This window comes from Kogia breviceps, chromosome 4 (genome assembly GCF_026419965.1).
Source record: "Kogia breviceps isolate mKogBre1 chromosome 4, mKogBre1 haplotype 1, whole genome shotgun sequence".
Taxonomy (NCBI): domain Eukaryota; kingdom Metazoa; phylum Chordata; class Mammalia; order Artiodactyla; family Physeteridae; genus Kogia; species Kogia breviceps.
This window is the reverse complement of record NC_081313.1, coordinates 179,179,158-179,206,565: the sequence shown is the minus strand read 5'-3', so window position 1 is coordinate 179,206,565 and position 27,408 is coordinate 179,179,158. Positions and strand designations below refer to the sequence as shown.

Sequence of the window (27,408 nt, the reverse complement as noted above, 5' to 3'; positions counted from 1 at the left end):
TACGACTTCTGGGCAGGCCGTCCCGACCCCCTGCCTGAAACCCCTTCCTCATCACCCCTCAAACTCCTAACCGGCACCTTGGAGGCCCCCGGCTTTCTGGAAGCCCCGGCGTCGGCTCAGCCAACGCCCAGGCCGCTGGGGCCTCCGCGCTCGCACACAGACACGCACACCGCACGTGGCCGCCCCCACGCACACGCCGCAGCAGCCCGCGGGCACACGCGCACGCCTCCCTCCCCTTCCCGGCCCCTTGCACACGGACACGGCATGCACACACACACACACACCCACACACGCCGGGGGCCGGGTCGAGGAGGGACCTCTGGGTGGGGCGGGGGGGGGGGGAAGCTGGGGTCAGCAGATGTGCCCCCTCCCCTTCCCACCGCCAAGCCCCTGGCCGCCACCCCGAGAACGGAGTTGTGCAATTGGTTAGAAAACTGCAAAAGAAACGCAAATTGGAAAACAAACCAAAAATCCACGCGCAGAAGGTCAACCTCAAATCCACAGCACATTCTGCCCGCCCGCCCGCCCGCCCGCCTGCCCCAGACCGCCTCAGGGTCCTGCGGCCCCGGGGCGCGGCGGGGCTGGGGGCCGAGCCCCTTGTGCTTCCGGGCGGCGGAGGGCGCCCCCCAACCCCGCGCGGCTGGGCCGGGGGTCTGAGCACCCACTCGGAGCTGGCCCGGTCTCTCGCTCCTGGTTCCCGTGGCTGGCACCGCCGAGGCGCGCGGCCCCGGCCTAGGGCACCGGGGGCGCAGTCCTGTCCGGGCCCCCGTACGAGAGGAGGTGGGCCAAGTCCGTGCCGGGCCGGGCGTGGCGGCCGCGGGGCCGGGCCTCGCCGCTGTTGATCGTGTGCGTGCGGCGCAGCGCGGCGGCGGGCGGGGCGTGCGCGCCCGGCCTCCGGAGGCTGCCGGTGGGCGGTGGGCTCCAGGGCCGCGGGAGGCCGTCGGCGGCGGAGCTCGGGTCCGAGGGGCCCGTGGGCGCCGACACCACCCGCCGGCGGTCCGGGCTGGCGTGGGGGGTGAGCGGGAAGTCGCCGTGGGAGGCGCGGCCGGGCCGCGCGACGAAGAGGCGGGCGTCGGGGGCCGGCTCGCCGGGCGCGGGGGGCGGCTCGGGGGCGCGGGCGGGGGCCAGCAGCAGGAGGGAGGATGAGACGGAGGCCGCGAGCAGCGCGTGGCCGTGCTCCCAGGCGCGGGGGCCCAGGGCGTGCGGGTGCGGGGTGGGCAGGCGCTTCTGGGGCAGCGGCGTCTGCTCGGGCGTGGGCAGCAGCCCCGAGTCCAGGTCGTGGGGGCCGCCCTGCAGCAGCGTGGCCTTGGCCCACCCGTTCTGCATCAGGGGCGCCAGCAGGGCCTCGGGGGGAACCCCGGGCCCGCCGCCGCCCCCGGCCCGGCCCCCGGGGCCGCCCGCCCGGCGCTCGCCAAGGCGGCTCACGCTCAGCACGGCCTCGCCGCCCCCGTGCGCCAGGATGGCCTCCTTGTCCTTGCGGCGGGCCAGCTCGCGCCGCTCACGGAGCCCCACGTACCAGCCCACGCTGAAGCCGGACACCACGGCGCCCACCACGAAGGCCGCCACCGACGACGTCACCAGCAGGTTCACCGACACCAAGCCGGCGCGCTCCTCCGAGAGGCTGGCCCGCAGCAGTCCTGGCCGGGAGGGCGGCGTGTGAGGGGCCCGGCCGGGGACGGTCGCCTGCGCACCTCTCGCGGCCTCCGGCTGGTCTACCCACTCAACGTCTGTCCGCTTCTCTGCTTCGTGGAGCCTCTCTGACCCTTTCAACGCCCGTCCGCCCATCTCTCTGTGCCCTGGCATCTGTCTTAAAGGTTGTCTGCCCATCTGTCTGTCTCCTGGCCTCTCTCTCTGCGGTCCCCAGCGCCCCCTCGCCATCTGTCGGTCCTTTTCCCACCTCCCTATCTGGAAGTGGGGCCCCCTGCCCTTCCCAAGCCCTGACGGAAGCCGGTACCGCCCCCCACCCCCGCGTTGGGCGTGGGCGGCAGAGGGTGTGAGAACCCTAGAGGACCAGGACTCCGAGTCCCCAGGCCTCCTCCCCTCGCCCCCACTTACCTGTGCAGTCCCCTAAGCCTGAGGTGCTGGCCCCGGACACGTCCTGCTCAAAGGTGGCTCTGATGAGGGCAGGGGGGCAGAGAGGCGCAGTCAGCAGAAACCCCTCGCACAGAGCTGTGGTTGCGGCGGGGGGCGGGGGGAAACTCCCGATCATCACGTGGGTCACAGACACCCGCCCCCCACCTCCCTCGTCCCCAGTACCTGGTGCCGGGGCTGAGGAAGATGCAGGAACCATCCGGGGCCCAGCCGCAGTAGGGGTCCTGACTGCCAATACAGTTCCTGGAGCAGACAAGGGACCCGGAGGGCAGATCGACCACAGCCCCTTCTGAGGCACCTCTTACTGTCAACTCTGGGAGTTCTCAAGGCACGTCTTAGCGGTGGGGGCTATTCCTTCCCCCATTTCACAGATGAGAAAACTGAGGCTCAAGAAAGTTTACTTTTGCGCCCAAGGGACAGAGCCAGGGTTGGAGCCCAGGCAGGCTTGCCCCTGAGTCTGTGCTTTGGGTGTGTGCTATGGCATCATTATTGCCAAGTTGGCGGGCACAGGGTCGGGTGCTCCGTGTGGAGGGTACACTGTGAGTCCAGAGATGTGCCAGTGTTTTACCTGCATGTGATCTTCCCACCCATTTTATTTATTTTATTTTATTTTTTTTGGCTGTGCCACGCGGCATGTGGGATCTTAGTTCCCCGACCAGGGATTGAACCCGTGCCCCCTGCAGTGGAAACGTGCAGTTGTAACCACTGGACCTCCAGGGACATCCCTCCCACCCATTTTGTCTTTTTAAAAAAATTTTTTTAAAATTTATTTTATTATTTTTGGTTGCGTGGACTCTCTAGTTGTGGCACGTGGACTTAGTTGTCCTGCTGCATGTGGGATCTTAGTTCCCCGATCACGACCTGAACCCATGTCCCCTGCATTGGAAGGAGGATTCTTATCCAGTGGACCACCAGCGAAGTCCCTCCCACCCATTTTAGAGGCAGACAGACAGCTGTCTCCCTGGTCCCTAGCTGCTTCTCCTACTACTCTTAGAAATGTCAATCACATCCCATCCTGCTCAGCCCATAGACCTCCAGGGCTCCCACCTCACTCCAGGGGTGGGGGAAGGAGCCCAAGTACTCCCCACAGCCCACAGACCCTGCACGACCTACCCCCGACCCTGTCCCCTCCCTGACCTCCCCTCCTCCCTCTCTCCCCCTCTCTCATTTTGTTCCAGCTACACAGGCCCCCTCTCTGTTCCGTGAACACACCAGGCCCAGTCCTGCCCCAGGGCCTTTGCACATGTTCTGCCTTCTGCCCTGCTCATCTCGTTCAGTGAGTCAGGATGCTGTTGGGGCCTGGACTTGAACTTGACTCTCTCCCTCTTCCTGTGCTCACCTCCCCTCACTTCCCCTGCCCACAGCTGGCCCGGGAGTACTCACTTCATGCATCCTGAGTATTGCTGGCAGCGGGCCACCGGCACTCGGACCACACAGCGGGGGAAGGCTGCCAGCAGGCCACCCGAGGCCGCATCCAGCTCCAGGCTCAGCAGCCGCTGCCCTGTCTCGTCACCCCCAGAGCGTCCACACCTGGGGGTGAGCAGATTGGTAAGACTCAAGGGGCACGCCCTGTCTCCCTGCCCACTGTCCCTGTCCCTTGACCTCTGTCTGGCCTCACCTGTCCGGCCGGTAGGTCTCAAACTCCTCCAGGAAGACACTCGGCCCGGTGGTGCCCGAGGCACTGGCGTTGGGCCAGACAAGGAACTTGAGGACAGTGCCTGCCTCAGAACCCAGGAAGACGACAGTCTGGTTGCCCCAGGGTCCGGCGCCCACGTCCACGGCCACTCGCGTCAGCTGGTACCTGGGGCCAGAGTTGGGCAGAGGTCAGGCTGCCTCCTAGCCCCCTGGTGTCCTGGGCGCACTCAGAGACACCACCCACACCCGGCAAGGTGGACATGGGCGTGGCTCCAAGGGGGCACATCATGGAGAGAAACAGACCCCCAAACCCGACTCCGACCTGGGCCTGCCTGTCTCTCTCCCTGTCTCCCTCCATCTCTCTGTGTCAGATGGTCTCTCTCTCCCTCTCTCTGTGTCTCCCTCTGTCTCCATCTTCCTGGGCAGCCCCGGAGCCACATGCCCAGCTGTCTCGAGTGTCCGGCTCCCCTCTCGTGTCCAAAGTTGGCCCTGTGCTCCCTCCTTACCACCCAGGCCCGGCCACCAGGACCCCGGCCCCGTGTAGAGACTGACCGCATCAGAGTCCGAACAATCCAGGGTGCGTGGCCCAGTGAGGGCACTGCCTCGTCCATCAGGGGGTGTGTCTTGACGAAGTTGAGGATCTCGTCCGGGAAGGCGCTGGAGGCGTTGTACTGCATGCCGGGAGCCGCACAGCACCCGGGCCTGGGTGGGGACGAGGGGGTGGTCAGGGTGGACGTGGAGGCCCCCGCACAGGGGCTCTGATTCACCAGGGGACCTGCTGCCCTGCCCAAAGGGCCTCGGTTTTCCCCACCTGCATAATGGGTACAGCTGAACTTGGCAATAGTTATCGATATAACTAACGGCCTGGAAGTCCCAGCCCTTGGTCCAGGGTCAGGATCCTACCCAGGCACCTGTCTCAGGGTCGAGGGGGCTCTCACCGGGGCCGTGGCACCTGGTCCTCCGGCACGGGTGTCCAGATGGACTCAGGGGACTTCTGCTCACGGAAGCGGCCCTCAAACACGGCAGCCACCTGTGTCATGTCAAAGGCGCAGACGGCCGAGCCGGGGATGCTGTGGGTGGGGGCAGATGAACGGGGGCAGTGAGCCTGGCCGGCGGGCGGGGGGCACTGCCCTGGGCAGGGATGTGGAGGAGTGTTTGTCCTCCGGAGCTGTCACATGTTCAGTTCCCTGGCCCAGAGGTTGCTGCCCCCACGACCCCCTGTCCAATCCAGTCACTCCACCTGCTGAACAGTTCTCAGACTGGATCATAGTTCAGCCCCTCCACAGCCACCCGTGTCCAGCGCCCCCCCCGGTCACTTGCCTGCATATCCAGTCTCCCAGGTGTCACTCTTGCTCCCTTTCAACCCATTCCCCAGGGAGTTTTCCAAAAGTGCAAACCTGACCTGATCCCTCTTCTGCTCCTTACTCTCCCATGGCTCCCTAGTGCTCTCAGGATAAAATCCAGGCTCCTCCCCACAGCCCGTCACCTCCCTGCCCTCATATCCTCCACTCTCCCCCTTGCTTCCCTCCACGCCAGCCACGCGGGCCTCCTCCCTATGGTTTAAACATAGCAAGCTCATTGCAGCCTCAGGGCTTTTGCACAGGCTGTTCTTCCAACTTGGAATGCTCTTCCTGCTTCTTTCGTCTCACAACCATTGATGCCTCCTCCAGGAAGCCCTCCCCGACCCCTCCTCCAAAGGCAGAGGATGAGGACGCCCCCCACCCCCACCCCCATCTGCCAAGTTCTGGCCATAGGGCCTCGGAGGGTCAGGGTCTGGCTTGGTGCCCCCTGGCCTGGGACCGAGGCCTCCCGGGAGTCCGGTCTTGCCCAGTGCAGGACCCAGGGAATATGTGGTGAGGTAACGTGGGAACTCTCCGCGCGTGCCCACCCGGTGCTCCCGGCGGTGCCCGCTGACCTGTTGCTGGGCGTGGAGAAAACAGCAAGGACCACGGGCCGGCCCCCCAGGCTCACCACGCCCGTGACGGCCCGCAGCACGTTGAAGTAGAAGTGGGAGTCCCCCGGCACCGAGCAGTTGAGCCGCGCCTTCAGGAACGACGTCCACTGCTTCTCCAGCACGCGAGGGGAGCCGCCCACGTCATTCTTGCACACCCGGGCCACACGGGACACCACCACCTGGCACATCAGCAGGCGGGGGTGGGGGTGGGGGGCTGAGCCCCGTGTCCTGCAAGGCCCGCCCGCAGGTCGCACTGCCCGCTACCCAGGATGGGATGCGGGAGCCTGTCCCTGGGTCACTGTGGGTGCCCCAGCCAGTCACCCTAGCCCCCTGAGCACCAGATTCCCCAGCGAAATGTGGGGATGACGATGATCGCAGCCACCACGACAAGCTAATCATCATCGCTTCCACTTACACATCACTCACTAAGTACCAGGCACTCTATCCTCCTCACCTCTCACGTTCCTCCCAAAGCTCTACAGAGGGGGGCCTACTGAGATCCCCGTGGTACGCAGGGGGAAACTGAGGCACGGAGAAAGGAAAGTGCCCGAGGCCCAAGGTCACACTAGTAGTAAGTGGCAGTCTGTGCACTTAAATGTCTCCGTGGATTGAGGGACGGGATGGATGGATGGATGGATGGATTAGTGGATGGATGGATGAACTTGAAGGAGGCAATGATGGACAGGGAAGATAAGGAGGAAGGAAATAATCAACTGAGGGATGAACGGGTGTGTGGATGGAGGGGTGGTTGGATGAGTAAATGGGTGTGAGTCCGCATGAATGGATGGATGGGTAGATGAACGGGTGGGTGGATGGATGGATGAAAGGACGGATGGGTGGACAGATGGATAGATGGATGTGAGTGTGGGCGAGTGGAGAGATGGGGAGAGGAATGGATGAGTGGCTGGATGGAAAGGCAGATGAAGGAGGTAACGACAGATCAGCGGATGGGTGGATCCATGGGTGGATAGAAGGTTGAATGGAGTGGATGAGAGGTGATGAGGAGGAGATGGGCTAGAGAATTGGATTCTAGAGGGGTGGGCAGGTAGATGGAGAGGTGGATGGTAGATGCATGAGCTGATCGGTAGGAGGATAGACCAGTGGATGGTTAGGTGTATGAATGGATGGACAGGTAGGTGTATGAATGGATGAAGAAGTCGATGAGTGGGAGGTGGGTGGATGGACATATAGGTGCTTGGAAGGGTAGATGAGCGGACGGATGGATGGAGGATGGCTGAGTCGGGGTGGGCGGATGGATAGGTAAGTGGTTTGATTGGAAGTGTGCGTGGGCTGAAGAACGGGTAGATGGGTAGGTGAGAGGGTGGCCGAGTGGGAGAGTGAGTGGGCAGACAGATGGGCCCACTGAGGAAGGATGGATAAATGATGGTAGATGGGTGGGTGGACAGGCAAACAGCAACGGCACTGGGGCTGCAATCGGGGTGTATCTGACTTCAGACCTGGGACCCTCACCCAGGGCTGCTCCACAAATGTCTTCAAGCCCCAGGGGCCTGGACCCGGCTGGAGTGGAGGAGGGCCCTGAGGACCACGGGGAACCCTCCTCTTTCCCCACGTGGAGTTTCATGGACCCGCCTCTGCTCCCCGCTTCCCGAGATCAGAGCCTCTCAGCTGCATGCCCCACTGCCTGGGCCTCTTTGGGAGGGGAAATAGGGCCCTACCTTTTCCAGGTAGTTAAACTCCATTGCGATCTCCCGGAAGAAGAAGTAGATGTGGCTGCCCCATTCCACCACGTGGACAAAGTAGGGCTCTGTAGGAGAGGAGGGGTCAGAACTCAGCCCGTGACAGGAGAAAGAGAGTTTCTGGGGCTGGGAACACTGGAGCCTGGGTGGCTGCTTTTATAGTGAAGGGGGGAATATCAGCTGATTACCCAGGCAAAATAAAAGAGACAAGTTTTGGGGGTTTTTTGGAGGGAGTAGGTGTCAGAATCCTAAAATCACCGTGTCTTCTTTCCACAGACAGCAACGTGTACTATTTTGTCACCTTCCTCCCTCATGTGTTGAGCTGAGCTCCTACCATACCGCTCATGATGTTCCATTTCGGGTTACTAAGCCACCCATTTCCAGCAAGTTCTACTTTAGATCCAACTTGAATCTTTCCTCTAACTTTATCTTCAAAGAGGCTAGTAGGGGGCTTCCCTGGTGGCGCAGTGGTTGAGAATCCGCCTGCCGATGCAGGGGACGCGGGTTCGTGCCCCGGACCAGAAAGATCCCACGTGCTGAGGGGCGGCTGGGCCCTTGAGCCATGGCCGCTGCGCCTGCGCGTCCGGAGCCTGTGCTCCGCAATGGGAGAGGCCATAACGGTGAGAGGCCCGCGTACCGCAAAAAAAAAAAGAGGCTAGTAGGTTCCAAAGGTGAGATGGGAGTTCCCTGCCTGTCTCCTCTGGGACTGTTATTCTGGTGGGGGAATTTGATGAATGTCAGCCCTACCAGGTCTGCCCCTATCGCCCCACCTTTGAACCACTTGGAGTCGTGTTTCACGGTGCGCAGAGTGGGCCGGTCCCCGAGGCTGCGGTAGATGACGGCGTCGATGGCTAGGAAGTCGGTAACGGTGGCTGTGAAGAGCATCCCTTCTGGATGGGGGTGAGTCAGGGGGAGGCAGGTGAGAGATTAGATTATCATAGAGGCCGGAGGCTGGGTGGGTCAAAACTTGACTTCAAGACTGAGCCCTGAGCCTAAGTGAGCCCTAAGCCCCCAGCTGAGCCCCAACCCTGCCGAGGCCCTGACTTCAGGCTGATCACCAGCTCCTCAGCTCATCCCCAACCTTGGCTGAGCCCTGCCCTTGAGATTCTGCCTGTTTCATAGCTGGAGAGATGGTCTCCCAGCCACCTTCTAAATGACCTGACTCCAAGAGTGGAAAATGCCATGTCTTGCTTGGGGACTGGGGCCCCATCAGACGGTCAGAGTTGGGGGCACTCACCAGAGAAGAGGGCAACATTGGCGTGTTTGGGGTCGTATGGGCAGCGGGCCATGCCGCTGATGTTGTCCCCGAGGGGCTTCAGTGTGTCCATCTGCAGGGGGGACGGGGACTGAGTGACAGAGCTCCTGTCTATACCTAGCAGCCCCTGGCTCCCCCAGCCACCCCCTCCAAGTGGAATCCTGGCACCACCTTGGATGTTGTATGACTTGGTCAGTCGTTTAACCTCTCTGGGACTCAATTTACTGATCTGTAATAAATAGCTCTGAATCGATCCTAATTCATCCTATAACTAACTGGTTTGTAGTTTAAGTTGCTGCAGCCTGTACAGGCCTCCTTTAGAAGGAAGCTTCTCCGGAGCTCCGGGTGAGGGGCCTGGGAGGGCATATCCAGTAAGGCTTCCTGTAGGAGATGATGTGGCCTGGGGATAGGGCATGACCAGTGGAGGGCCGGTGAGCAAAGGCGCGGAGGTTGAACCTGGGGCAGTCAGGGCTTCGAAGAGCGGTGACTCACGCTGTAGTTGGCACACACGGGGTTGAAGGCATTGGAACCACACACGAAGAGGGTGGATTCGTCCCGAAGTAGAAGCACCTTTACAAAATTTCGACACTCGCCCTGGATTGGGGCGGCGGGAAGAGAGAAGCCAGGGTGGGTGTGGTCACGGGTGTGGGCGGGGCCAGGACAGAGGCGGGGCCTGCAAGGAGGGGCCAGGGATGTGGGCGTGGAAAAATCAGGGGGCTAAACTAGGACTCGGCTGGGGGCGAGGCCATGACTAAGGGAGGGGCGCAGACAGGGAAATAGGGCACTTGAAGGGGTGGAGTTATGGCAAGACGAGGGCTAAGGGCAAGGCCACGACTGAGGACCACCTTGGGGGCGTGGCCAGGCTCTGGGAGTAGCCATGGCAACACCAGGGCCCTGGCTTAGAATGAAAGCAGAAGATTTGCCCTGGGGGGGTGGTCAGGACGGATTGGGGCGTGGTTGGAGGCGTGGCCAGGGCTGATGGAGGCGTGGCCAGGGCTCACTTACCTCCTGCTTGCCCTTCATCCGACACACGTTGATGTCGCTGGGGTTGGAGCGCCAGGTCAGCTTCTGGGACACAGAAAGCTGGTGAGGTGAGCGGAGTCCTTGACAGCCCTAGGAACCCTGCTAGACAGGCCCGAATCCACCTTGCTCCCCAGCTCAGTGTCTGGGTCCCCTGGCGAGAGCCCCAAGCACTTGCCCCCTCCCCTCCCGCCTGCACCCCTCCTCACCCGCTGGTACCGCAGCTCCATGGACGTGGGGGGCTCCAGCTCCACCCGGTACAGGTTGTCCCTAGAGGAGGTGTGTAGTTAATGAGATCTGAGAGCCTCCCCTCCCCCCCACTATTCTGACAGCAGACGTGAGGTCCAACACGTGCCAAACAGGGGCGTGCCAGCGCCTCTGCCACGTGCAGCTCCGCATGTGCATGCCCTAACACACCTCCTCGTGCCCTAAAGTGAGCCACAGGTTCTAGCACACCCCACATGCCTTACCATGCCACCTCACGCTTACACACCCCATGGCCTACACCCAACACAACGCACTGTCTGATGCCTTTACATCCGCTGTCCCCCCCTCAGCCACCCCTCAGTCTCCCCCGGGCTCTCACCCCTCCCCCCATGCCGCAGAAACTGCCCTAATCAAGGTCACTGGCCCCTGCTAAGTGCAGCGGTCACTTCTCTGTCCTCCTCCCCCTCTCCACAGCGTCTCTCCCGGCCAGTCCACCCTCCTCCTGGGAACTCCATCCTCACTGGGTCCCTGGACCCTGCACTCGCCTGGCTTCCCTCCCACGTCTCCGGGCCCTCCTCTCTCCCTGGTGGGCCCACACCTGGGTCCTCTGGCCTCTTCCCTCCCCCGTCCATACCCCTCCTGGGCCGCCTTATCCACTCTCAGGGCTGGAACCACGTCTCTGCCCGGATGACACCCACAGTCCTGTCTCCGGCCAGGGCCTCCCCTGAGCTCCAGATTTGGGGTCCAGCTAACCCTCAAGGTCTCCACGAGGGGGCTCAAAGGTGTCTCATACTCTGTCTCACACTCAGCTTGGCCACATGGCACCCGACCATCCCCCAAATCTGCTCCTGCCCTGTCCACCGTCTCGGCTGAGGCAACTCTATCCCCACGACGTGGCAGTCATCTTCAACTCCCTTCTCCTTCCCTCCCAATACGTCACGTCTGCCTTTCAGTATCTAGCGAGGGTTCACCCACTTCTCACATCCTCTATGACCACCACCCTAGTTCAGCCCCCATTACTGCCCACCTGGACCAGCATTGTCCCCTCTGCCCTAGTCTAGTGGCTCCTGCCCTCACCAGTACAGTGTGTCCTCCCCCAGCCGCCACCAGAGGGCACCTGTGAGCACCTGAGTCACGTCCTGTCCCTCCTCTGCCCACAGCCCTCCAGGGTCCCGCCTCCCTTGGGGGTAAAAGCTCAAGTCCTCCCCTGCAGCCCACAAGGCCCTGCCCTCCCTGACCAGTCCCCTCCCTGCCCTCCCCTCCTCCCTCTCTCCCCCTCTCCCCCTCACTCACTCTGCTCCAGCCACAAGAGCCTCCTTGCTATCCCTCCACCGTGCCAAGCAGAGTCTGGCCCCAGGACCTTTGCACGGTCTGTGTCCTATGCCCTGACTTCTCCCTCTCCCCCAGATTTCCTTATAGCTGGCTCCTCATCATTCAGCACCCCCTCTAGCACCCAGTGAATTTTGACCAAACAGTTGTCCCTACCTGGTAACACATCATAGCAAGCTCTGGGCTCCAACCACACCCAGAGTTCAGCACCCTTAAAAATCCCACCCCAGGGACACACATTCACACTCCAGACAAACAACAGGCCCCAGCATGCAAACCTCCCTAAAATGCTACCACCTACTCCCGCACATCTCACCCTGCACACTCTGCCCGACAGTCTCTCGTACCTGTCCCCGATGAAGAGCGTCCTGTTGACCCGCAGAACCCGCTGGATGTTGAGGTCGTCGGTGCCCTCAGCGGGGGTCAGGTGTCCTGGCCCGCTGCCCACGAACACGGGATAGTGGTTCAGGTCTGGGGGGAGAGAGAGAAGGGGTGTGATCCAGGGACAGGGTGAGCCTGGCCTGGTGAGCCCCCGGGGGAGGGGGCAGCAGATCCAGCTGGGGAGCAAGACCCTCCCTCGGGACTCCCCCTCCCCAGGCCCCCCACTCACAGTCCCTGGACGCCACGCTGAGTGGCGGCGGCTCCTCGGGGAAGAGGCCGTGGGAGCCTCCCAGTAGCAGCAGCAGGAGCAGTAGGGCCGGGCGGGGAGGGGGTGCTCGCGGGGTCCGCATGGCGAGGTCAGGGCGACAGGAGGCGACACCTGCGAGCGAGGGGCCAAGCGGTGAGCCGTGTGGCTTGCAGTCCCCATTGCTGCCAGCAGAGGGAGCCCGAGAGCCGCCGCGGCGGGGACCTTCAATTTCCAGAAAAATTCCCCATTGGGGGGGGGGTAATCATTTAAAAATAACAACAATCATTGCAATAACAATAACACCAGCACTTATTAATTATCAGAACAAATTTCTGACCACATTTTAGTGAAAGCTCAGGAAACGGTTTCTAACACAAAATGGATAATCATGAGAATATTTTAAAAATTAAATGATTTTAAATTAAAAAACTAATAATAATAATAGATAAACAGGGACTTCCCTGGTGGCGCAGTGGTTAAGAATCCGCCTCCCCAAGAGGGAAGAGATATGGGGACATACGTATATGTATAACTGATTCACTTTGTTATAAAGCAGAAACTAACAACATCATTGTAAAGCAATTATAGTCTAATAAAGATGTTAAAAAAAAAATCCGCCTCCCAATGCCGGGGACACGGGTTGGAGCCCTGGTCCGGGAAGATCCCACATGTCGCGGAGCAACTAAGCCCGAGCTCCACAACTCCTGAGGCTGCGCTCTAGAGCCCGCGAGCCATAACTACTGAGCCCACGTGCTGCAACTACTGAAGCCCGCGCGCCTAGAGCCCGTGCTCCGCAACAAGAGAAGCCACCGCAATGAGAAGCCCGCGCACAGCAACGGAGAGTAGCCCCTGCTCACCGCAACTAGAGAAAGCCCGTGTGCAGCAACGAAGACCCAACACAGTCAAAAATACATAAATAAATTTATTTTTTAAAAACCCAAACATTTCAAAACATATATTTATAAAAATTCAACCTCAAAACATGTTTTAAGAATTCCTAGAATTAAAACACAGAAACCTTAAAATGAAAGTCTCAAAGAACAAAAATTCAAAGGCTCTTGGAATTTTATAAACCACAATCTGGGAACTGCAGTACTTTAGAATAGCAGAGTATTCTAGCTGGCCAGGGACCTCAGAGGCCCCGGTAAGTTTGACTTCCTTCCTGATAACAGCCTTTCTGTTCTCTCCTGGAATACCTCTGTGACAGGGGCCTCACTACCTCTTCAGGGGGCCTGCTTCCCGCTCCCACTCAAGGGACTTTGAAGAAACTTCCAGGTGTGTAGAGTGGAGACCACCCCCGACCCGTCCCAAGTGATGCTCTGGTGGGCGGTGTGAGAAGAACTCACCCTCTGGAACCCAGCCCTCCACACCCCTTCCAGAAGGAGTGCAGTCCGGAGGCCCCAAGAAGACACCTGCAGCCTCCGGGCGCGCCCCGTGCCTCAGTTTCCCCGTCTGGGCAGCAGGTACCTCTCCGAGCCCTGCCCCAGCCTCGGGGTGCGGGGATCCCGAACCCGTGGAGGTGGACGCGAGGCGGGAACTTTGGCCCTGGAACGCCTGCCTCTGAGGATTCAGGGCCAAAAAACAGGAAGTCCTTGCGTGGAACAGCGGAGTTTCCTCTCTGTGACCCTGAACTTCCAGGATTTGTGACTCAGCGGACGCCAGGATCTCACGTGTGCGCGGATCTGGCTCTACTTCCTTAAGAGTTTCCTTCCCCGGCTCCTCCCCTGCTTAGCAAAGTCCCGTGGCTCCCAGAGACCCCTGAGCCAGGCCCCAGACACTACATTCAAGACCCCCAACGGGATCACAGGCCCCGCTGCTGCCTACCCCACCCTACAAGCTTCCTCCTTACAACACCTGCCGGGGCACCCTGCCTCTGGTGTTCTGTCTGCTCTGTTCCTTCTCTCTCTCTCTCTCTCTTTTTTAAAGATTTATCTAACAATTTATTTACTTATTAATTTATGGCTGCTTTGGGTCTTCATTGCTGGGAGCTGGGCTTTCTCTAGTTGCGGCGAGAGGGGGTTACTCTTCCTTGCGGTGCGCAGGCTACTAATTGTGGTGGCTTCTCTTGTTGTGGAGCACAGGCTCTAGCTGGGCGGGCTTCAGTAGTTGCGGTGCGTGGGCTCAGTAGTTGTGGCTCGTGGGCTCCAGAGCACAGGCTCAGTAGTTGTGGCGCACGGGCTTAGGTGTTCCGCGGCATGTGGGATCTTCCAGGACCAGGGCTTGAACCCGTGTCTCCTGCATTGGCAGGTGAATTCCTAACGACTGCACCACCAGGGAAGTCCCTAAACATTTTTTTTTTAACATTGTGGTAAAATGTATAACAAAGTTTGCCATCTTAACCATTTTTAAGTGGCACTAAGTATACTCACATTCTTGTGCAACCATCCCCACCATCCATCTCCAGAACTTTCTCATCTTCCCAAACTGAAACTCTGTCCCCATGAAACACTGACTCCCCAGCCCCTCCCCCAGCCCCTGGCCCCCACCATCTACTTTCTGTCTCTGTGGCTGTGACTCCTCTAGGGGCCTCACATAAGTAGAATCAGACAGCATTTGTCCTTTTGTGTCTGGCTCCTTTCACTGAGCATCACGTCCTCAGGGTCCATCCATGTTGTAATGACTGTCAGAATGCCTTGACTCTTTAAGGCTCAGTAATATTCCACTATGTGGATGGACCACATTTTATTTATCCATTCACCTGTTGATGGACACTGGGGCTGCTTCCACCTTTTGGCTGTTGTGAATGGCTATGAACGTGGGTGTGCAAACATTTCTTTGAGACCCTGCTTTCAGTTCTTTTGGGTGTATATGCAGGAGTGGAATTGCTGGATCATATGGTGATTGTATGTTTAACTTTTGGAGGAACTGCCATGCTCTTTTCCACAGCAGCTGCACCATTATACATTCCCACTGGCATTGCCCATGCATTCCAATTTCTCCTGCCAACACTATTTTGGGCTCCAAGGCCATAAGGGTTCAAATCCCAGCTCTGCTATGTACATGCTGTGTGACCCTGAACAGGTCACTCCACCCCTCTGGGCCTCAGTTTTCTCATCTGTGAAATGGGCATGGTAACAGTATCGGCCTCACAGGCCTGTGGTGGGTGTTAGCAAAGTGCCTGGCATGCTGCACGTGCTCCGTAAATGCTAATTATTATTATTGTTGTTGTTGCTGTTGGTATATTGAGTATCAGAGGCCGGGCTGGGTGGTTTCCAGGAATTGCTTCATGGAGACCCATGATGGCTCTAGTACGGTTGGTATAACATTCAGCCCTTTTTTTTTTTTTTTTTTTTTTTTTTGCGGTACGCGGGCCTCCCTCTGCTGTGGCCTCTCCCGTTGCGGAGCACAGGCTCTGGACGCGCAGGCGCAGCGGCCATGGCTCGCGGGCCCAGCCGCTCCGTGGCACGTGGGATCCTCCCGGACCGGGGCACGAATCCGCGTCCCCTGCATCGGCAGGCGGAGTCTCAACCACTGCGCCACCAGGGAAGCCCAATTCAGACCATTTTGCAGATGGGGAAACTGAGGGGCTGATTGAGGGGCCATGACCCACCAGAGAGGATGTGGCAGCTGGATTGAACCCCGGGCTCTCTGCTACCAGGATTTTGCTCCTGGGGGTTGAGCGTACGAATGGTCATGGCAAGATTAATAATCACTCGTTCCGTCATCCCTCAACCCGGTGAGGCCAGCAGTTGTTTAACACCCAGTTCACAGATGGGAAGACTGAGGCCCCAGGTCGGGGTGGGACCTCAAGGCTCATTTTTTCTCCTGGTTTTCATGACTTTGTGATGCAGCAACTCGGGGCTAGAAGGCTGTTCCTGTCCTCCCTCTGCCCCCAGCTGCCCCCGGCCCCTCAGAACCACCCTGGGAACCCTGAAACCCAAACTGGGCTTTTCTTACCAGCCCCATTGTTCCTGAGCCAAAGACAAGGGTGTCAGCCTCCCAGTCCCTCCCCTGCCCCGAGGGCCCCATAGCCCAGCTCCCACCCCCTACCTGGCCCCCTGGCTTCCAGTCCCGCCCCTTCAGTATCCTCCTCAAGGTAGCAAAGGAATCTTTCTAGAACCCAAATCTCACTGGCTTCCTCCCTCATCTAAACCAGGGTCTCTCCCCTTTGGCCCTGCTGACATTCAGGGCCAGGTCATTCTTTGGGGTGGGGAGGTTCTGGGCGCTGCCAGGTGTGGAGCAGCATTCCTGGCCCCCACCCACTCGATGCCAGGAGCATCCCTCAATTGTGACCACCAAAAATGTCCCCAAACACCGCCCAGTATCCCGTGGGGGGCAAAACCACCCCCAGCTGAGAACGTCTGCTCTAAACCCTTCTATGGCTCCCCAGTGCCCTTGAAATGAAGTCCCCTCCCTTCCATCTCCACCTCTGAGCATCTGCACATGCTGTGCCCTCTGCTTGGAACACCTTCCTCCGGCTCCCAGTAACCTGGTGAACACGCTCGCACATCAGGTCTCAGACATCTCCTCCAGGAAGGCTCCCCAGATCCGCCGGGATTGACTTGCCCTGGGCTCCTGCCTGCCTGTGCAGGAGGGCCCTGCTCACCCTATCTTCCAAAGGCCTGGTTAACTGTTCATCTCCCCACTGGACTCTGAGCTCTCCGAGAGGGCGGGACTGAGTCTGCCTTGGCCACCACTGTGTCCCCACTGCCCAGCGTAAGGCCTGGCATACAGTAGAAGCTCAATAAAGAATAAAAGTAGCAAACACCAAGCACTTGTGATGTGCCAGGCACTGTCCGAAGGACTTAAATGAACTCATTTGATCCGCACAACACATCGGAGAGGTGGGTGCTGTGCCCCTTACACAGATGGGGAAACTGAGGCACAGAGAGGCGAAGTCACTTGCCTGAATGGAAACAGTGGAGCCAAGACTGAAACCTGCTCAATCGACCTTTGTTAGCTTGACGATCATGCAGAGCTGAACCCCACATGCTCTTTGGGGGAGTCTGGGTCACGTCGGGGCCAAACCACTGCACCTGGCCTCAGTTTACCCCCCTGACCTGGGGTTATCAGAGAGGTGGCCCCTCTCCCACCCCTCCAAGACCATCCGCTGCTCTCCATAAAACTCGAGGCATCTCTGCCAGCAGCTGCCTGGCGCCCACCTGCCTGGAAGTGGCCCCACCGCCGGCCCTGGCACCTGGTCACTGGGAGCCGCGCTGCCTCCCAACCCCGGGGCCGGGCGTGGGGAGCTGCATGGCCGGCGTATGCGCTCCTTGGCTTGCAGGGCACCCGTGTGTCTGCCTGCCTGCAGCCCTGGAGACGTGCATCCATGCACATGGGGGTGGGAGGGACGGTCATAAAGAGATAGAGGTCCACCCCCAGCCGGGAGGGCTCGCGCTGTGGCACGGCCTCTCTGCCTGACCTCCCAACCATCTCTCCAAGCCTTGGTACAGTCTCACTGTACAGATGAGGAAACTGAGGCAGGGATGGAAACTCCCCCCAGGCCACCTGGCTTCACTCTCCCATCGACCTTCCCAGGTACCATATGGCCTTAGCTACTCTAACTTCGTCAAAAGCTCAAATTTCCTTCTGGAACATTTTTTCCCACCTGGCCAGGGCTACCTGGGCTACCCCAGGGCTTCAGCATACATTTTAGGATCAGCTGGTAAGTTGCAAAACAAATAACATAAAACTTAAAATCTGTTAGGATTTTCACCGGAACCGTGCTGAACGCATAGACCAAATTGATCTGTTGACGGACAGGCTCCCTGTCTCCGCTAATGGCTCAGGCCCCACCTGGGAGTCATCCCCCCTCCCCCCACCCGCCAACTCCCTTCAGCACCAGCCCCTTCTTTTCTCACCCTCACATCCAATGCCAGCAAGCCCTGTGGGGTCTGCCAAATTCATCCAGAATTCTCACCCCTCACTAGTCTTTTTCCTGGTCGGCCCCCAGCATCTCCTGCCTGGACCCCACAGTCCCCTCCACCCGGTCCACAGCTCGCACCCTTCATCCCCACAGTCTGCCCTCCCCGCAGCCGCCACCAGAGGGCGCGCGTGAGCACCCGAGTCAGGCCCCGCCCCTCCTCTGCCCCCAGCCCTCCAGGGCTCCCACCTCCCTCCCAGTAAAAATCCAAGTCCTCCTGGGGCCCACAAGACCCTGCGCCACCTGCCCCATCCCCTCCCTGCCGTCCTCTCCCTCCTCTCTCCCCCTCGCTCACTCTGCTACAGACACGTGAGCCTCCTCGCTGTTCCTCCAACACACCAGGCCCGGTCCTGCCCCAGGGCCTTTGCACGGGCTGTTCCTCACTCCTGAAAGCCTTTTCTCTCAGATACCCACATGGCTCCCTCCTTATTTCAGGTCTCCACCCCCACCCCCTGGACTCTAGCAACCCCGTCCCTCCCCATGCACCCACCTCCCACCTGGGGTCCAGTGTCACACTCTCAAAGGGTCCTCTAGACCCTCTGTTACTTCGAATATGGTCCTCGGATCACCAGCAGCAGCAGCCTCACTTGGGAGCGGTTAGAAATGCTGAGTCCTGGGACTTCCCTGGTGGTCCAGTGTTTAAGACTCTGTGCTTCCACGGCAGGGGCATAGGTTCGATCCCTGATTGGGGCAGTTCTGCATGCCGTGAGGTGCAGCCCCCTACCCCTCAAAAGAAGTCTACATGGGGATGCCCCCTCCTCCAGGAAGCCTTCTCTAACTGCCTTCCCTGGGGAGCTCCGTTTCCCCGGGCTCCCTCAGCCATGACCTCGCCCTCGGCTCCACCCCACCTCACCAACTGGAGCATCTGTGACCAGCTCTGGCTCTCTGTACCCCAAATTGGAAGCTATTCATTCACTCATTGGATGAGCCATTACTGAGCATCAGTTGTGTGCCAGACACTGTTCCCAGCATGGGGACGCAGCGGTGGCCAAGACAGTTGCAAAGCCCTGCCTCTGGGGGTTTCCCAGTCCAGTGGGGAGACAGGGGTACACGCATTACCAGAAAACAGAACTCAGCTTCTGACAATGATATCGAAGCCTGAAGATGAAAATGCAGAGAATGGTGGAGAGTAATGGCAAAGGCGCTGCTTTGGCTGGTGGTCAGGGGACCTCCTGGAGAGGGAACTGAAAAGGCAAAGCCCTGGAGGCTGGAACCGTCAAAGGAACAGCAAGAAGATGCCAATGGGCGGGGAGGCTGCCATATCATAAGAGAGGAGCCCTGGGACTTTCCCCCTTTTCCAGACAAAACACAGAGCCTCAATTTTCTCATCTGTACAATAAGGCACTAGAACAGGGCCTGGCACACGTGTTTACTCTCTGTGAAATGACCTTGCTGGGTGACCTTGGGCCAGCAGCTTGCCCTCTCTGGGCCTCTCCATACCACAGCAGGTGACTCAGTGACCCCAGGCCAGGCTCGGAGCCCCTGTTTCTCCATCTGCCATGGCAAGGATGGGGGCGGGATGCCCATCTCCAGTTCTATGGAAGGAGCTCCTGTCAGCCCGGCCGCCCCAGGATTCCAGCTCCGGGGCCCGGCGTCCCCAAGGGGATCGAGTAACCTGGCCAGGCAGCCGGGCCCCTGCGTCGTCCAGGTCTAGTTACCAGCTCTGCTTACAGCTGCCTCCTCCACCTGCCTCAGTTGCCCCCAGTGCAGCCCAGCCGGGCTCCGGGGCTGTCTAGGAACTTGGCAGACTAGCCAGAGGGAGTCCCTTGGGGCCCAGGCCACGGGGGCGCTGAGGAGAGGGGCTCCCTCGCCCCGCAACGTTCGCACCACGCTGGTTAACTCATCCCTCCCCAGCCTGGGAGGCGGCCAGCATATCCCCTTGGTCCTCAGCCTTCCTCCCTGTGTTCTCGGTTCCCGGAACCTCTGCTTCCCCATCAGGGACTTGATCATGATAACCATCCCCGACGGGTTATCACGATGGGTAAATGAGCTCCAGATAGTAGGTGCTTAATAAACTATTGACTGCTGTGCAGCCTAGCGTTACATCCTTCCCCTCTCTGGGTTTGCTTCTGCCTCTGTAAATCAGGGATGAGAACATTGGCTCCACAGGGGCAAGGGGTCTGGCCCTCCACGAATACTGGCTGAATGAATGTCCCACAAAAAGATCCAATTTATGAAAGAGCTACAAGGATCTGCTTATTCCAGACTTCCTGAGCACCTACCATGTGCCAGCATGGCTGGGGATTCAGCCCTGACCAGGATCGTGCACAGAGCTGGGCATGCAGTAAGCACCCAATTAATGCTGAGCATCTCGTTTAAAGAGGATGGTGCTCGGAGAACCTGAGGCGACTCCCCGATGCATCCCACAGCAGCCCAGCAGGGCAGGGATTTAAGCTAAAATTTGATGAAGCCCCTACTGTGTGCCAGCTGCTGGACCAAGCCTTTCACATGTTTGAACTGGTTTCCTGCCCACGCCAACCCTATGAAGCGGCGACCAGCACAATTATCCCCATTTCACAGAGGGAAAAAACTCAGGCTCAGAGAGGTTAAGACACTTGGCCAAGGTCTCACAGCACAGAAGGCTGTAGCTGGGATTCGAACCCAGGCCACGTGGCTAAACTGCCTCTTGCTGACATTTACCGAGTGCCCACAATGTGCCGCCATCTGTCAACGAGGCTGCACACTCTAATTGCACATTTTGCAGAAAAGCAAGCAGAGAGACCCAGAGAGAGGCCGCCCCAGTGCCAGGCCACTCAGAGAGCCAGTGGGGAGACCAGGTGGCAGAAGCAGGACCTTGAGTGGGGGACATGGACAGGTCCCCGGGGCTCCCAGCCAGATAGACAGGGGGTGCTCCTGGGTAATTAATTTTAATCACTGTTTGGAAATTGGGCTGCCAGGAGGCAAATCGGAAGCAGCAACTTGTAATTAGGAATGGGGAAGGGGGGCGCTGCTTTCTTGGTGATGTGGCGACCATTCCGAGGAAATTAAAGTGTCATTTATACCCAGCGGGTAATTAGGGGCCCTGGGAGGGGGCCACTTGAGGGGCCTGGGGGCTCCTAGGGAATCCAGGATGGCGCTGGGGTTGGGGGTCAGGAACCCACAGATTCCGAAGTGGGGGGCCCTGAGCCGGCCTGGGGGCAAATGTACCCTGGTCTCAACCACAATTTGGAGGAAACACAGAAGAGCAGGGTGCTGCTCTTGGGACCCAGCTTTGGGGGACAGAGGGGAGTAAGGTTCGGCTCTAGGGGGCTCCACTGTAGGGAGGGCAAACAGATCTGGCCCCTGCCCTTGGGGTCCTCAACCTGGAGGAAGAAGAAGATGGTGAGCCTGGCCCCTCGCACTTGGGGTTCTGGGAGCCCTCCTCTCCCACAGGCTGTTCCTCCCAGCCGAAGTCCCCCAGTCACCGTCCCTCCCTAGAGGCCCTGTCTGGGAGGCCACAGGGATCCCCAAGTGGGATGAGACCAGAAAGGCAGGTCTGGAGGGGGACACCACTGAGAGATGCTGGGAGGGAGGCAGGCGGGGCCGTGCCAAGTGCTGCTGGGAACGGAAGACCTGGCGATGAACTTGAAGAAGACAAAGGCGGGAAGTGGGTCCTGGGGGATGGTCCTGGGGTCATAGCGGACCACAAGTCCTGGTGAGTCAGGGCTCAGGAATGGTGGAGATGCTGGCAGAGAGTGACGTGGGTTCTGGGGGCTGGGGCGTGAGAACTGTGTATCAATGGAGCAAAACAGCGAGGGGACAGGGGCCCCCGTTTTGCTGGGTGACCTAGGGGAATTTGCCACCCCAATCTGTGCCTCGTTTCTTCCCAGACCCTGGGACGTAGACATTCAAAGGGGAATAACAGCAAACATTTATAGAGCACCTATCGTGTTCCAAGCCCTGTGCAAAGGGCTTTGCAGAAAGTACTGGCGGGGTAGGTAGGAGGGGTTTCCTCACCATTTTACAGGTGAGGAATTGTAGGCAGCCCAGAGTGGGCAAGTAATATGCCCAAGGTTGCACAGCTAGGAAAAGGCCAGGCTTGTTTTTGAACCCAGGCCATATGGTCCAGACACCACATTCTTAACCTTAGCACTATGTGCCCCCAGAGAAAGGGGCTCTCAGTCCCCCACATCTAGCAAGTCCAAAATCTACCCTGATTCACCCACTTCTTTTCCCCTCTACTGCCTCACCCTGGCTGGCCCCTATCATGGTTCATCTGGACCAGCGCAGACCCCTCCACCCTGGTCCCCCAGCTCTGGCCCTTGCTGCCCACAGCCTATGCTCCCTGCAGCAGCCAAAAGGCGCCTGTGAGCACTTGAGTCAGGCCCCGCCTCTCCTCTGCTCAGAGTCCTCCAGGGCTCCCACCTCACTGGGATAAAAGCCCAAGTCCTCCCTGTGGCCCACAGGGACCTGCATGACTTGCGCTGTCCCCTCCCTGCCCTCCCCTCCTCCCTCTCTCCCCTTTGCTCACTCTGCTCCAGACACAGGGGCCTCCTCACTGTTCCTCCAACATACCATGCACGGTCCTGCCCCAGGGCCTTTGCACGGGCTGTGCCCTCTGTCGGGAAGGCTCTTCCAGTTCTCTGCATGACTGTCTCCTTTTCATTTTCCAGGTCTCAGCTCAAACATCACCTCCTCAGAGACACCCTCCCAGACATCATCAGCTAAAACAGCCCCGCCCTTCTCAGTGTCATTGTCCTCGGGGCACTTGTTATACTCGATTCACTTTCTTTCCTGAGTTAGTATCCATGTTCCCATCTAGTGTGAGCTTGGCAAGGGCAGGGCCTGGTCTGCCTTGATCATTGCTGGGTTCCCAGCACCTGGCACATAGTAGGCAGTCATTAAATATCTGTCAACTCATGAAATGAGAGCAAAGACCCCACAGCTCTCAATGAGGTGAGGACCAGAGGCCACAAGCTTCTTCTTTTCAAAATTATTCCTTTTTCTAGAGTAAGAAAAGAACAGGTCCAGACCTGGCATTTTCCCTGCATCCTCTTGTTTAAATGTTCAACCCTAAGGGAGAGAGAATAGCATCCATGTTTCACAGATGAGGAAACTGAGGCTTAGAGAGGGGGCATGAGGGAGTGAGTGAATGAAGAGATGAATTCCAACCCAGGTAAGTCTGATCCAACTGTTGTGGCAATCTCTAAAGGCAAAAATTCAGAGGGGCTGTCTCAACTGCCCTAGGGGATTCTTACTGGGCATTCAGGAAAGGGGGAAGGTTCTAAAACTATCAGAAAACATGGGCTTCCCCCCCCCCCGGTGAACTCCTACACATACATCATGGTCCTAGCGGCAATGCCCCTCCTCGATGCATCTTCTCTGATCCACTGGGAAGAGCCAGCTTTCCTCAGCCCCATTTTGCCCCAATTCTGATCCCATGTAGCCAACAGGGCCAGGGTCTGCCTGTTTCCCCTCCCTGAGCCTGGAAGAACCTTGAGGGCCAACCAGGCACTAGAGCTAAACCTCCCTCTCTGCGATCCCAGCATCACCCAGCCCAGGGCCAGGCACACAGAGGCCACTGGGAGCGTCTGTTTAGTGACTGACCTCCCCTACCGCTCTGGACCAAGTCTCCCCCTGGGCCCTCCTGAAAACCCATGTATCCACAATCCTCTCTGGGATCCTGCAGTTGGGAAGTTCTCTCCTAGGTCAGCCCTTGGAAGGCAGGCTCAGCCTGGGACAAAGTGCATCCTGGGAAATGTAGTCCTCACTAGACTGGGCTTCCCTCCCAGTAGGCCCTGGGGCTACCACCTTTGGACCCTGGGGCCAGTGAAGGAGATTCAAGGGTGGCTGGTAGGGGGCCACCCCTGTATCCCTGCCCAAAGAGATGCAAGAGGGGTCCTTGGCCTCCCAAGTCACCTCCTTAGCACATTCTAATGCCTGCCACTTCATCTGGACATCCCTCAAGGGCAGGTGATGAATGACCGTGATAATAAGAGAGAATTATGTGGCTCAGGCCCAGACATTCTCAGGCCACAATCAAACCCTGGCTCTGGCAAGCCAAACCTACACCGAGCACAATGGTGGGGGTATCTAGCGTGCGGGTCTGTTCCCTGAAGCCGACTCCTAGATAATTTGACCACGGGATGTGGGGCAGACGGCCGGGGCCCCCTGGGGCCCCCTCCCAGGCTGCCATGAGCCTCAGTGTCCCTGTTTCTGCTAAGTGAGGCCCCTCCCACGGCCAACCCCAATTACTGCTGGGTCTTGGATGAATCAGTCTGAGAATCTGCAGCCCCTTAAATGGCTTAGAATTTTGGAATCACTGTATCCTAAACATTTGTCCAGCATTCTGGAAAACCTGTCTCCTGGTAGCTATCCTTCCCCCACGGCTGCTCAAGGTCTGAAACGTGGCGCCTTCCCTCCCCTGCTCTACGATCTTCGATGGCTCCCTATTACCCTCGGGATAAAGCCCGCTCCCCAGCTTGGCATCCGCGGCCCCTGTCACCTCTCAGGCCTCATTGTTTATTGTCTCCCACCCTTAAAATAGCCTAGTCACTCAGGAGCCCCCCAACACACCCCTCCGTGGTTTTCCCCTCTGCTCCTTCAACCTGGAATCCCTGACCCCCTCGCCTCCTGGCAAGCGCCTTCTCACCCCTCAAGGCCAGTGCCAGCATCCCCTCCTCCAGGCAGGGGATGCTGGCACTGGCATCCCTGTTTCCACCTGTCCTGACCCTGGCTGAGTCCTCTCTGGGTTCCCCATCATCACCTGGCAAAGGGCTGGCCACACAGGACAGGGCCACACCACAGGGTCAGTTAGGGACACCCTCCTTCCTGGGAGATGGGCAACAACCGGCACATCCTTCAGCCCCGGGGGACCCAGCTTACCTGTCCCGCCAGCTGACGTCAGGGTCACCTTTGCAAGGACAGTTTGATGTCTATCTTCCTGGTCCAGCCCCCGGTAACCCCAGCAACTCTCGGCTCAAGCCCTGGGCAGCCACTGCAGATGCCAAACCCTCTTACAGCTCACATCTCCAGCACCTTCTTTGACCAGAGGACAGAAGTGAATGGCCCCTCCCTGGTGACTCAATACCTCCGCTGGGAGTCGTGCTCTCACCTCAAAGCAGAGGAGGAGACAGGACCCTTAGGCCCCATGGGTGCTCAGCCCTGGCAGAAGGCAGGTGGGGACTGGAGGGAGAGGTTACAAATCCAGGGTATTCCTTGGGACCTCTCTCTGCCTTATCTCCCTCCGCTCAGGTCCTAAAACCTTCTGGGGAGATGGCAGCCCAGAGAGAGCTAGAGACCTGTCTGAGGCCACACAGCAGCACTCCTCCTCTCAGGCCCCAGCCTTCTCTACGATGCTTTTTTTTTTCTTTGGAGAGGGGTGGGGCGTTGGCAGCTCCAGGTCTAATTTCTGCCCTCCCCGGGTCGGCTGGGTAGGGGGCCGGGGTTTCCAAGGAAACCCTTGGGCTGGCATTTTGGGTTTCAGCAGATGTGGAGGCTCCTTTCCCCCATGACCCCATCTAACAGCCCCAGCAGTGGAGAGGCCTGGCTTCCCTCTCCACCCATTCTGCCGCCTCCCTGGGCGTCAGTCTCCCTGTCTGTTCTCGGGAATGGGCCAGTTCGGGGTGGACACGCTACAGTTTAATGAGTCTCCTGCCAGGCTGCCACCTACCCGATATCCAAGGTCCTCTGTGCCACAGGGACCCCCCACCCCCAGCTACCTTCCTGAAGAGCTCAGGACCCCCTCCCAGAAGAATCCTGACCCCACCTATGACTCCCAGCCTCTCCCCACACCCTGTACTCTGTCTAAATAGAGTTTCAGCAATTGCTCAGATACATTCAAAAATTTCAAAATTTCATCCTTGAAAGAAAACGTATCTACTAGGATGTGGGAAAGGGACTGGCCAGCGTCTGTAGGGGAGGGGATGCCCCGGGGGTACTGAACTTTGATTTTGGAGAGTGCGCTGTACTCTTGAGAAGCTGAGGGGACCCAGAAAAATATGAAGCAATGCAATTTTGCAAACTGGGGGGGGGATCTTCTGAAGCCCCAGCCATTGGTTCCCCCCCTTCCTCCTTAAACCCAAAAGAGATCCCCAAAACTTAAGGGCCCAATCCCCTAACCCCAAGCCCCAGTTCCCCTCCAGTCTGGGGGTCAAAGATGACAGCCTCAGGGGGAGGATGCCAAAGACCTCAGCCAGAGAGGACCAAACAGGAGTTGAGGGTCTGGGAATCGCCCCCAGCCCCAGGACGCTTGCAAAAACTCCCAGCTTCAGCGTCTACACGTCCGGGCAGGGGCAGAGCAGGGCGGAGGTGCCCCAAACTCGGAGGGCACTCCGAGGGGGAGAGCGGGACAGGGGGCACGTGACCCCCGCCCTGGAGACCAATCAGCGCCCACGGGAGGGGGCCACACTCGGAGCCCCCCACCCCTCCCAGCGCTCTCGGAGAGAGACGCTTTCTTTGTCCCTTTGTCAGCTCTTGGGGGGCCCCGAACCCCTGGGCTCCCACTGCAGCGGGGGGGATCCGGACCGGCTGACTCTCTCCCCCCACCGCGGCCCCTCCCCCGCGGCCCGGGCCCTGGACTCGTTCAGGGGCGCCCAAGGTGCGGCGGCTGGACCGCGGAGCAGGGCGGAGGGGCCTCACCTCGCCGGGACCACCGCACCAGCCCCGGGGGGCCCTCGACTTAGCGCCCAGGGCCCCGCCCCCCAGCACCACCTCCCACCCCCGGCCAGCAGGCCCCCTGCCTGCCCTGAACCCCCCACCTGGGCCCGAATCCAGCGGCGCAGCCGCAAGCCCCCATTATTGTGCTTCCTACGGCCCCCTCGGACAAAACCTCCACCCGTTGCGGTGCCGACAGAACCCCCATTATAGCTCCACATACAGGCCCCCAGTCAACAATCCAGGCCCCCCCCAGCTGCGGTGCCGTTAAACACCCCCATTATGGAGTCTCATTCGGCGCCCCAGGCCCAAATCCAGACCCTTCAAAGCGTTGTTACTGGACCCCCATTATATCGCTCCATACTGCGAGCCCCCTAAAATCCAGCCCCCTCCCCAGTTGCGTTGCCGGCAGATCCTCCCGTTACAGAGCTCCACAAATCCCCTCTCCGGCCCCAATCCATCCCCCTCGCAGTGGCGGGGCCCCCAGGCCCCCCATTATAGCGCCTGACCCGGCCACCCCAGCCAACAATTCAGCCCCCAGCTGCGTGCCGACAGACACCCCCGGGATAGCGCCTCCCCAGCCCCCCCTCTTGCAGACGCCCCGGGGCGCTTACCTCGGAGCCGCGGCCGCCGCGAGTGCGCGGGAGGGAGCTCGAGGGCGGGAGGGCGCGGGTGGGGGGGGGTGGGGGGGTTCGTGCGCGCACCTGTCCCGGCCCGGCCGGCTCAGCCAGGCATCCCGGGGTGGGGAGGGGGGCTGGGGGCGCGCGCTCTCCCCGCCCCCGGGCCCGCTGCGCTGCGCTGGGGGAGGGGGCTCAGCCCCGGCCCCCGGCGCGCTGGCGTCGGCTCCGGGGGGGGCGCTGCGCGGCGGCCGGACCGGGGGCGCGCCGCGGCCGCATCTCCTCTGCCCGCCGCGGCCGCCGCTGCGACTCGCGACTCTGCCACCTCCGCCCCCCCACCCCCGGCAACCCCCCCTTACCAAGCCGGGCCGGAGCCGCGCAAAACCCGGCCCGGAGCAAAGGCGGCGCGGAACGGAGGGCGGAGCCGGGTGGGCGGCCGGCGGCGCTGGGGGCGGGGGCGGGGGTGGGGGGTGGAGGAGTGACCCAAGAGAAGGCACCCTGCTTTTGTCCCGATGGAGGGCCTGATCGCCGCTCCCCT

At 59.7% G+C, this 27,408-nt stretch overlaps 1 protein-coding gene across 3 annotated transcripts; it reads right to left on the bottom strand.

Annotated features, from left to right (window-relative positions):
- Positions 1-256: 256 nt before the first annotated feature.
- Positions 257-27,063, bottom strand: SEMA6B (semaphorin 6B). 3 transcript variants are annotated; one of them, XM_059062039.2, is made up of 17 exons: positions 26,868-27,063; positions 11,799-11,948; positions 11,536-11,659; positions 9,862-9,922; positions 9,638-9,700; positions 9,125-9,226; positions 8,615-8,705; positions 8,148-8,267; positions 7,357-7,445; positions 5,642-5,859; positions 4,665-4,796; positions 4,279-4,428; positions 3,710-3,892; positions 3,475-3,621; positions 2,257-2,334; positions 2,056-2,114; positions 257-1,637 (listed from the first exon to the last, which is right to left on the bottom strand). In XM_059062039.2, the coding sequence occupies exons 2-17, from the start codon at positions 11,917-11,919 to the stop codon at positions 733-735; spliced, it is 2,643 nt and encodes an 880-aa protein (XP_058918022.1). In that variant the 5' UTR covers positions 11,920-11,948; positions 26,868-27,063; the 3' UTR covers positions 257-732. The 3 variants fall into 3 exon arrangements, with proteins under 3 accessions (XP_058918022.1, XP_066889124.1, XP_058918023.1); XM_067033023.1 differs by lacking the exon at positions 26,868-27,063 and adding an exon at positions 13,765-14,078; XM_059062040.2 differs by lacking the exon at positions 26,868-27,063 and adding an exon at positions 13,163-13,379.
- Positions 27,064-27,408: the final 345 nt, after the last annotated feature.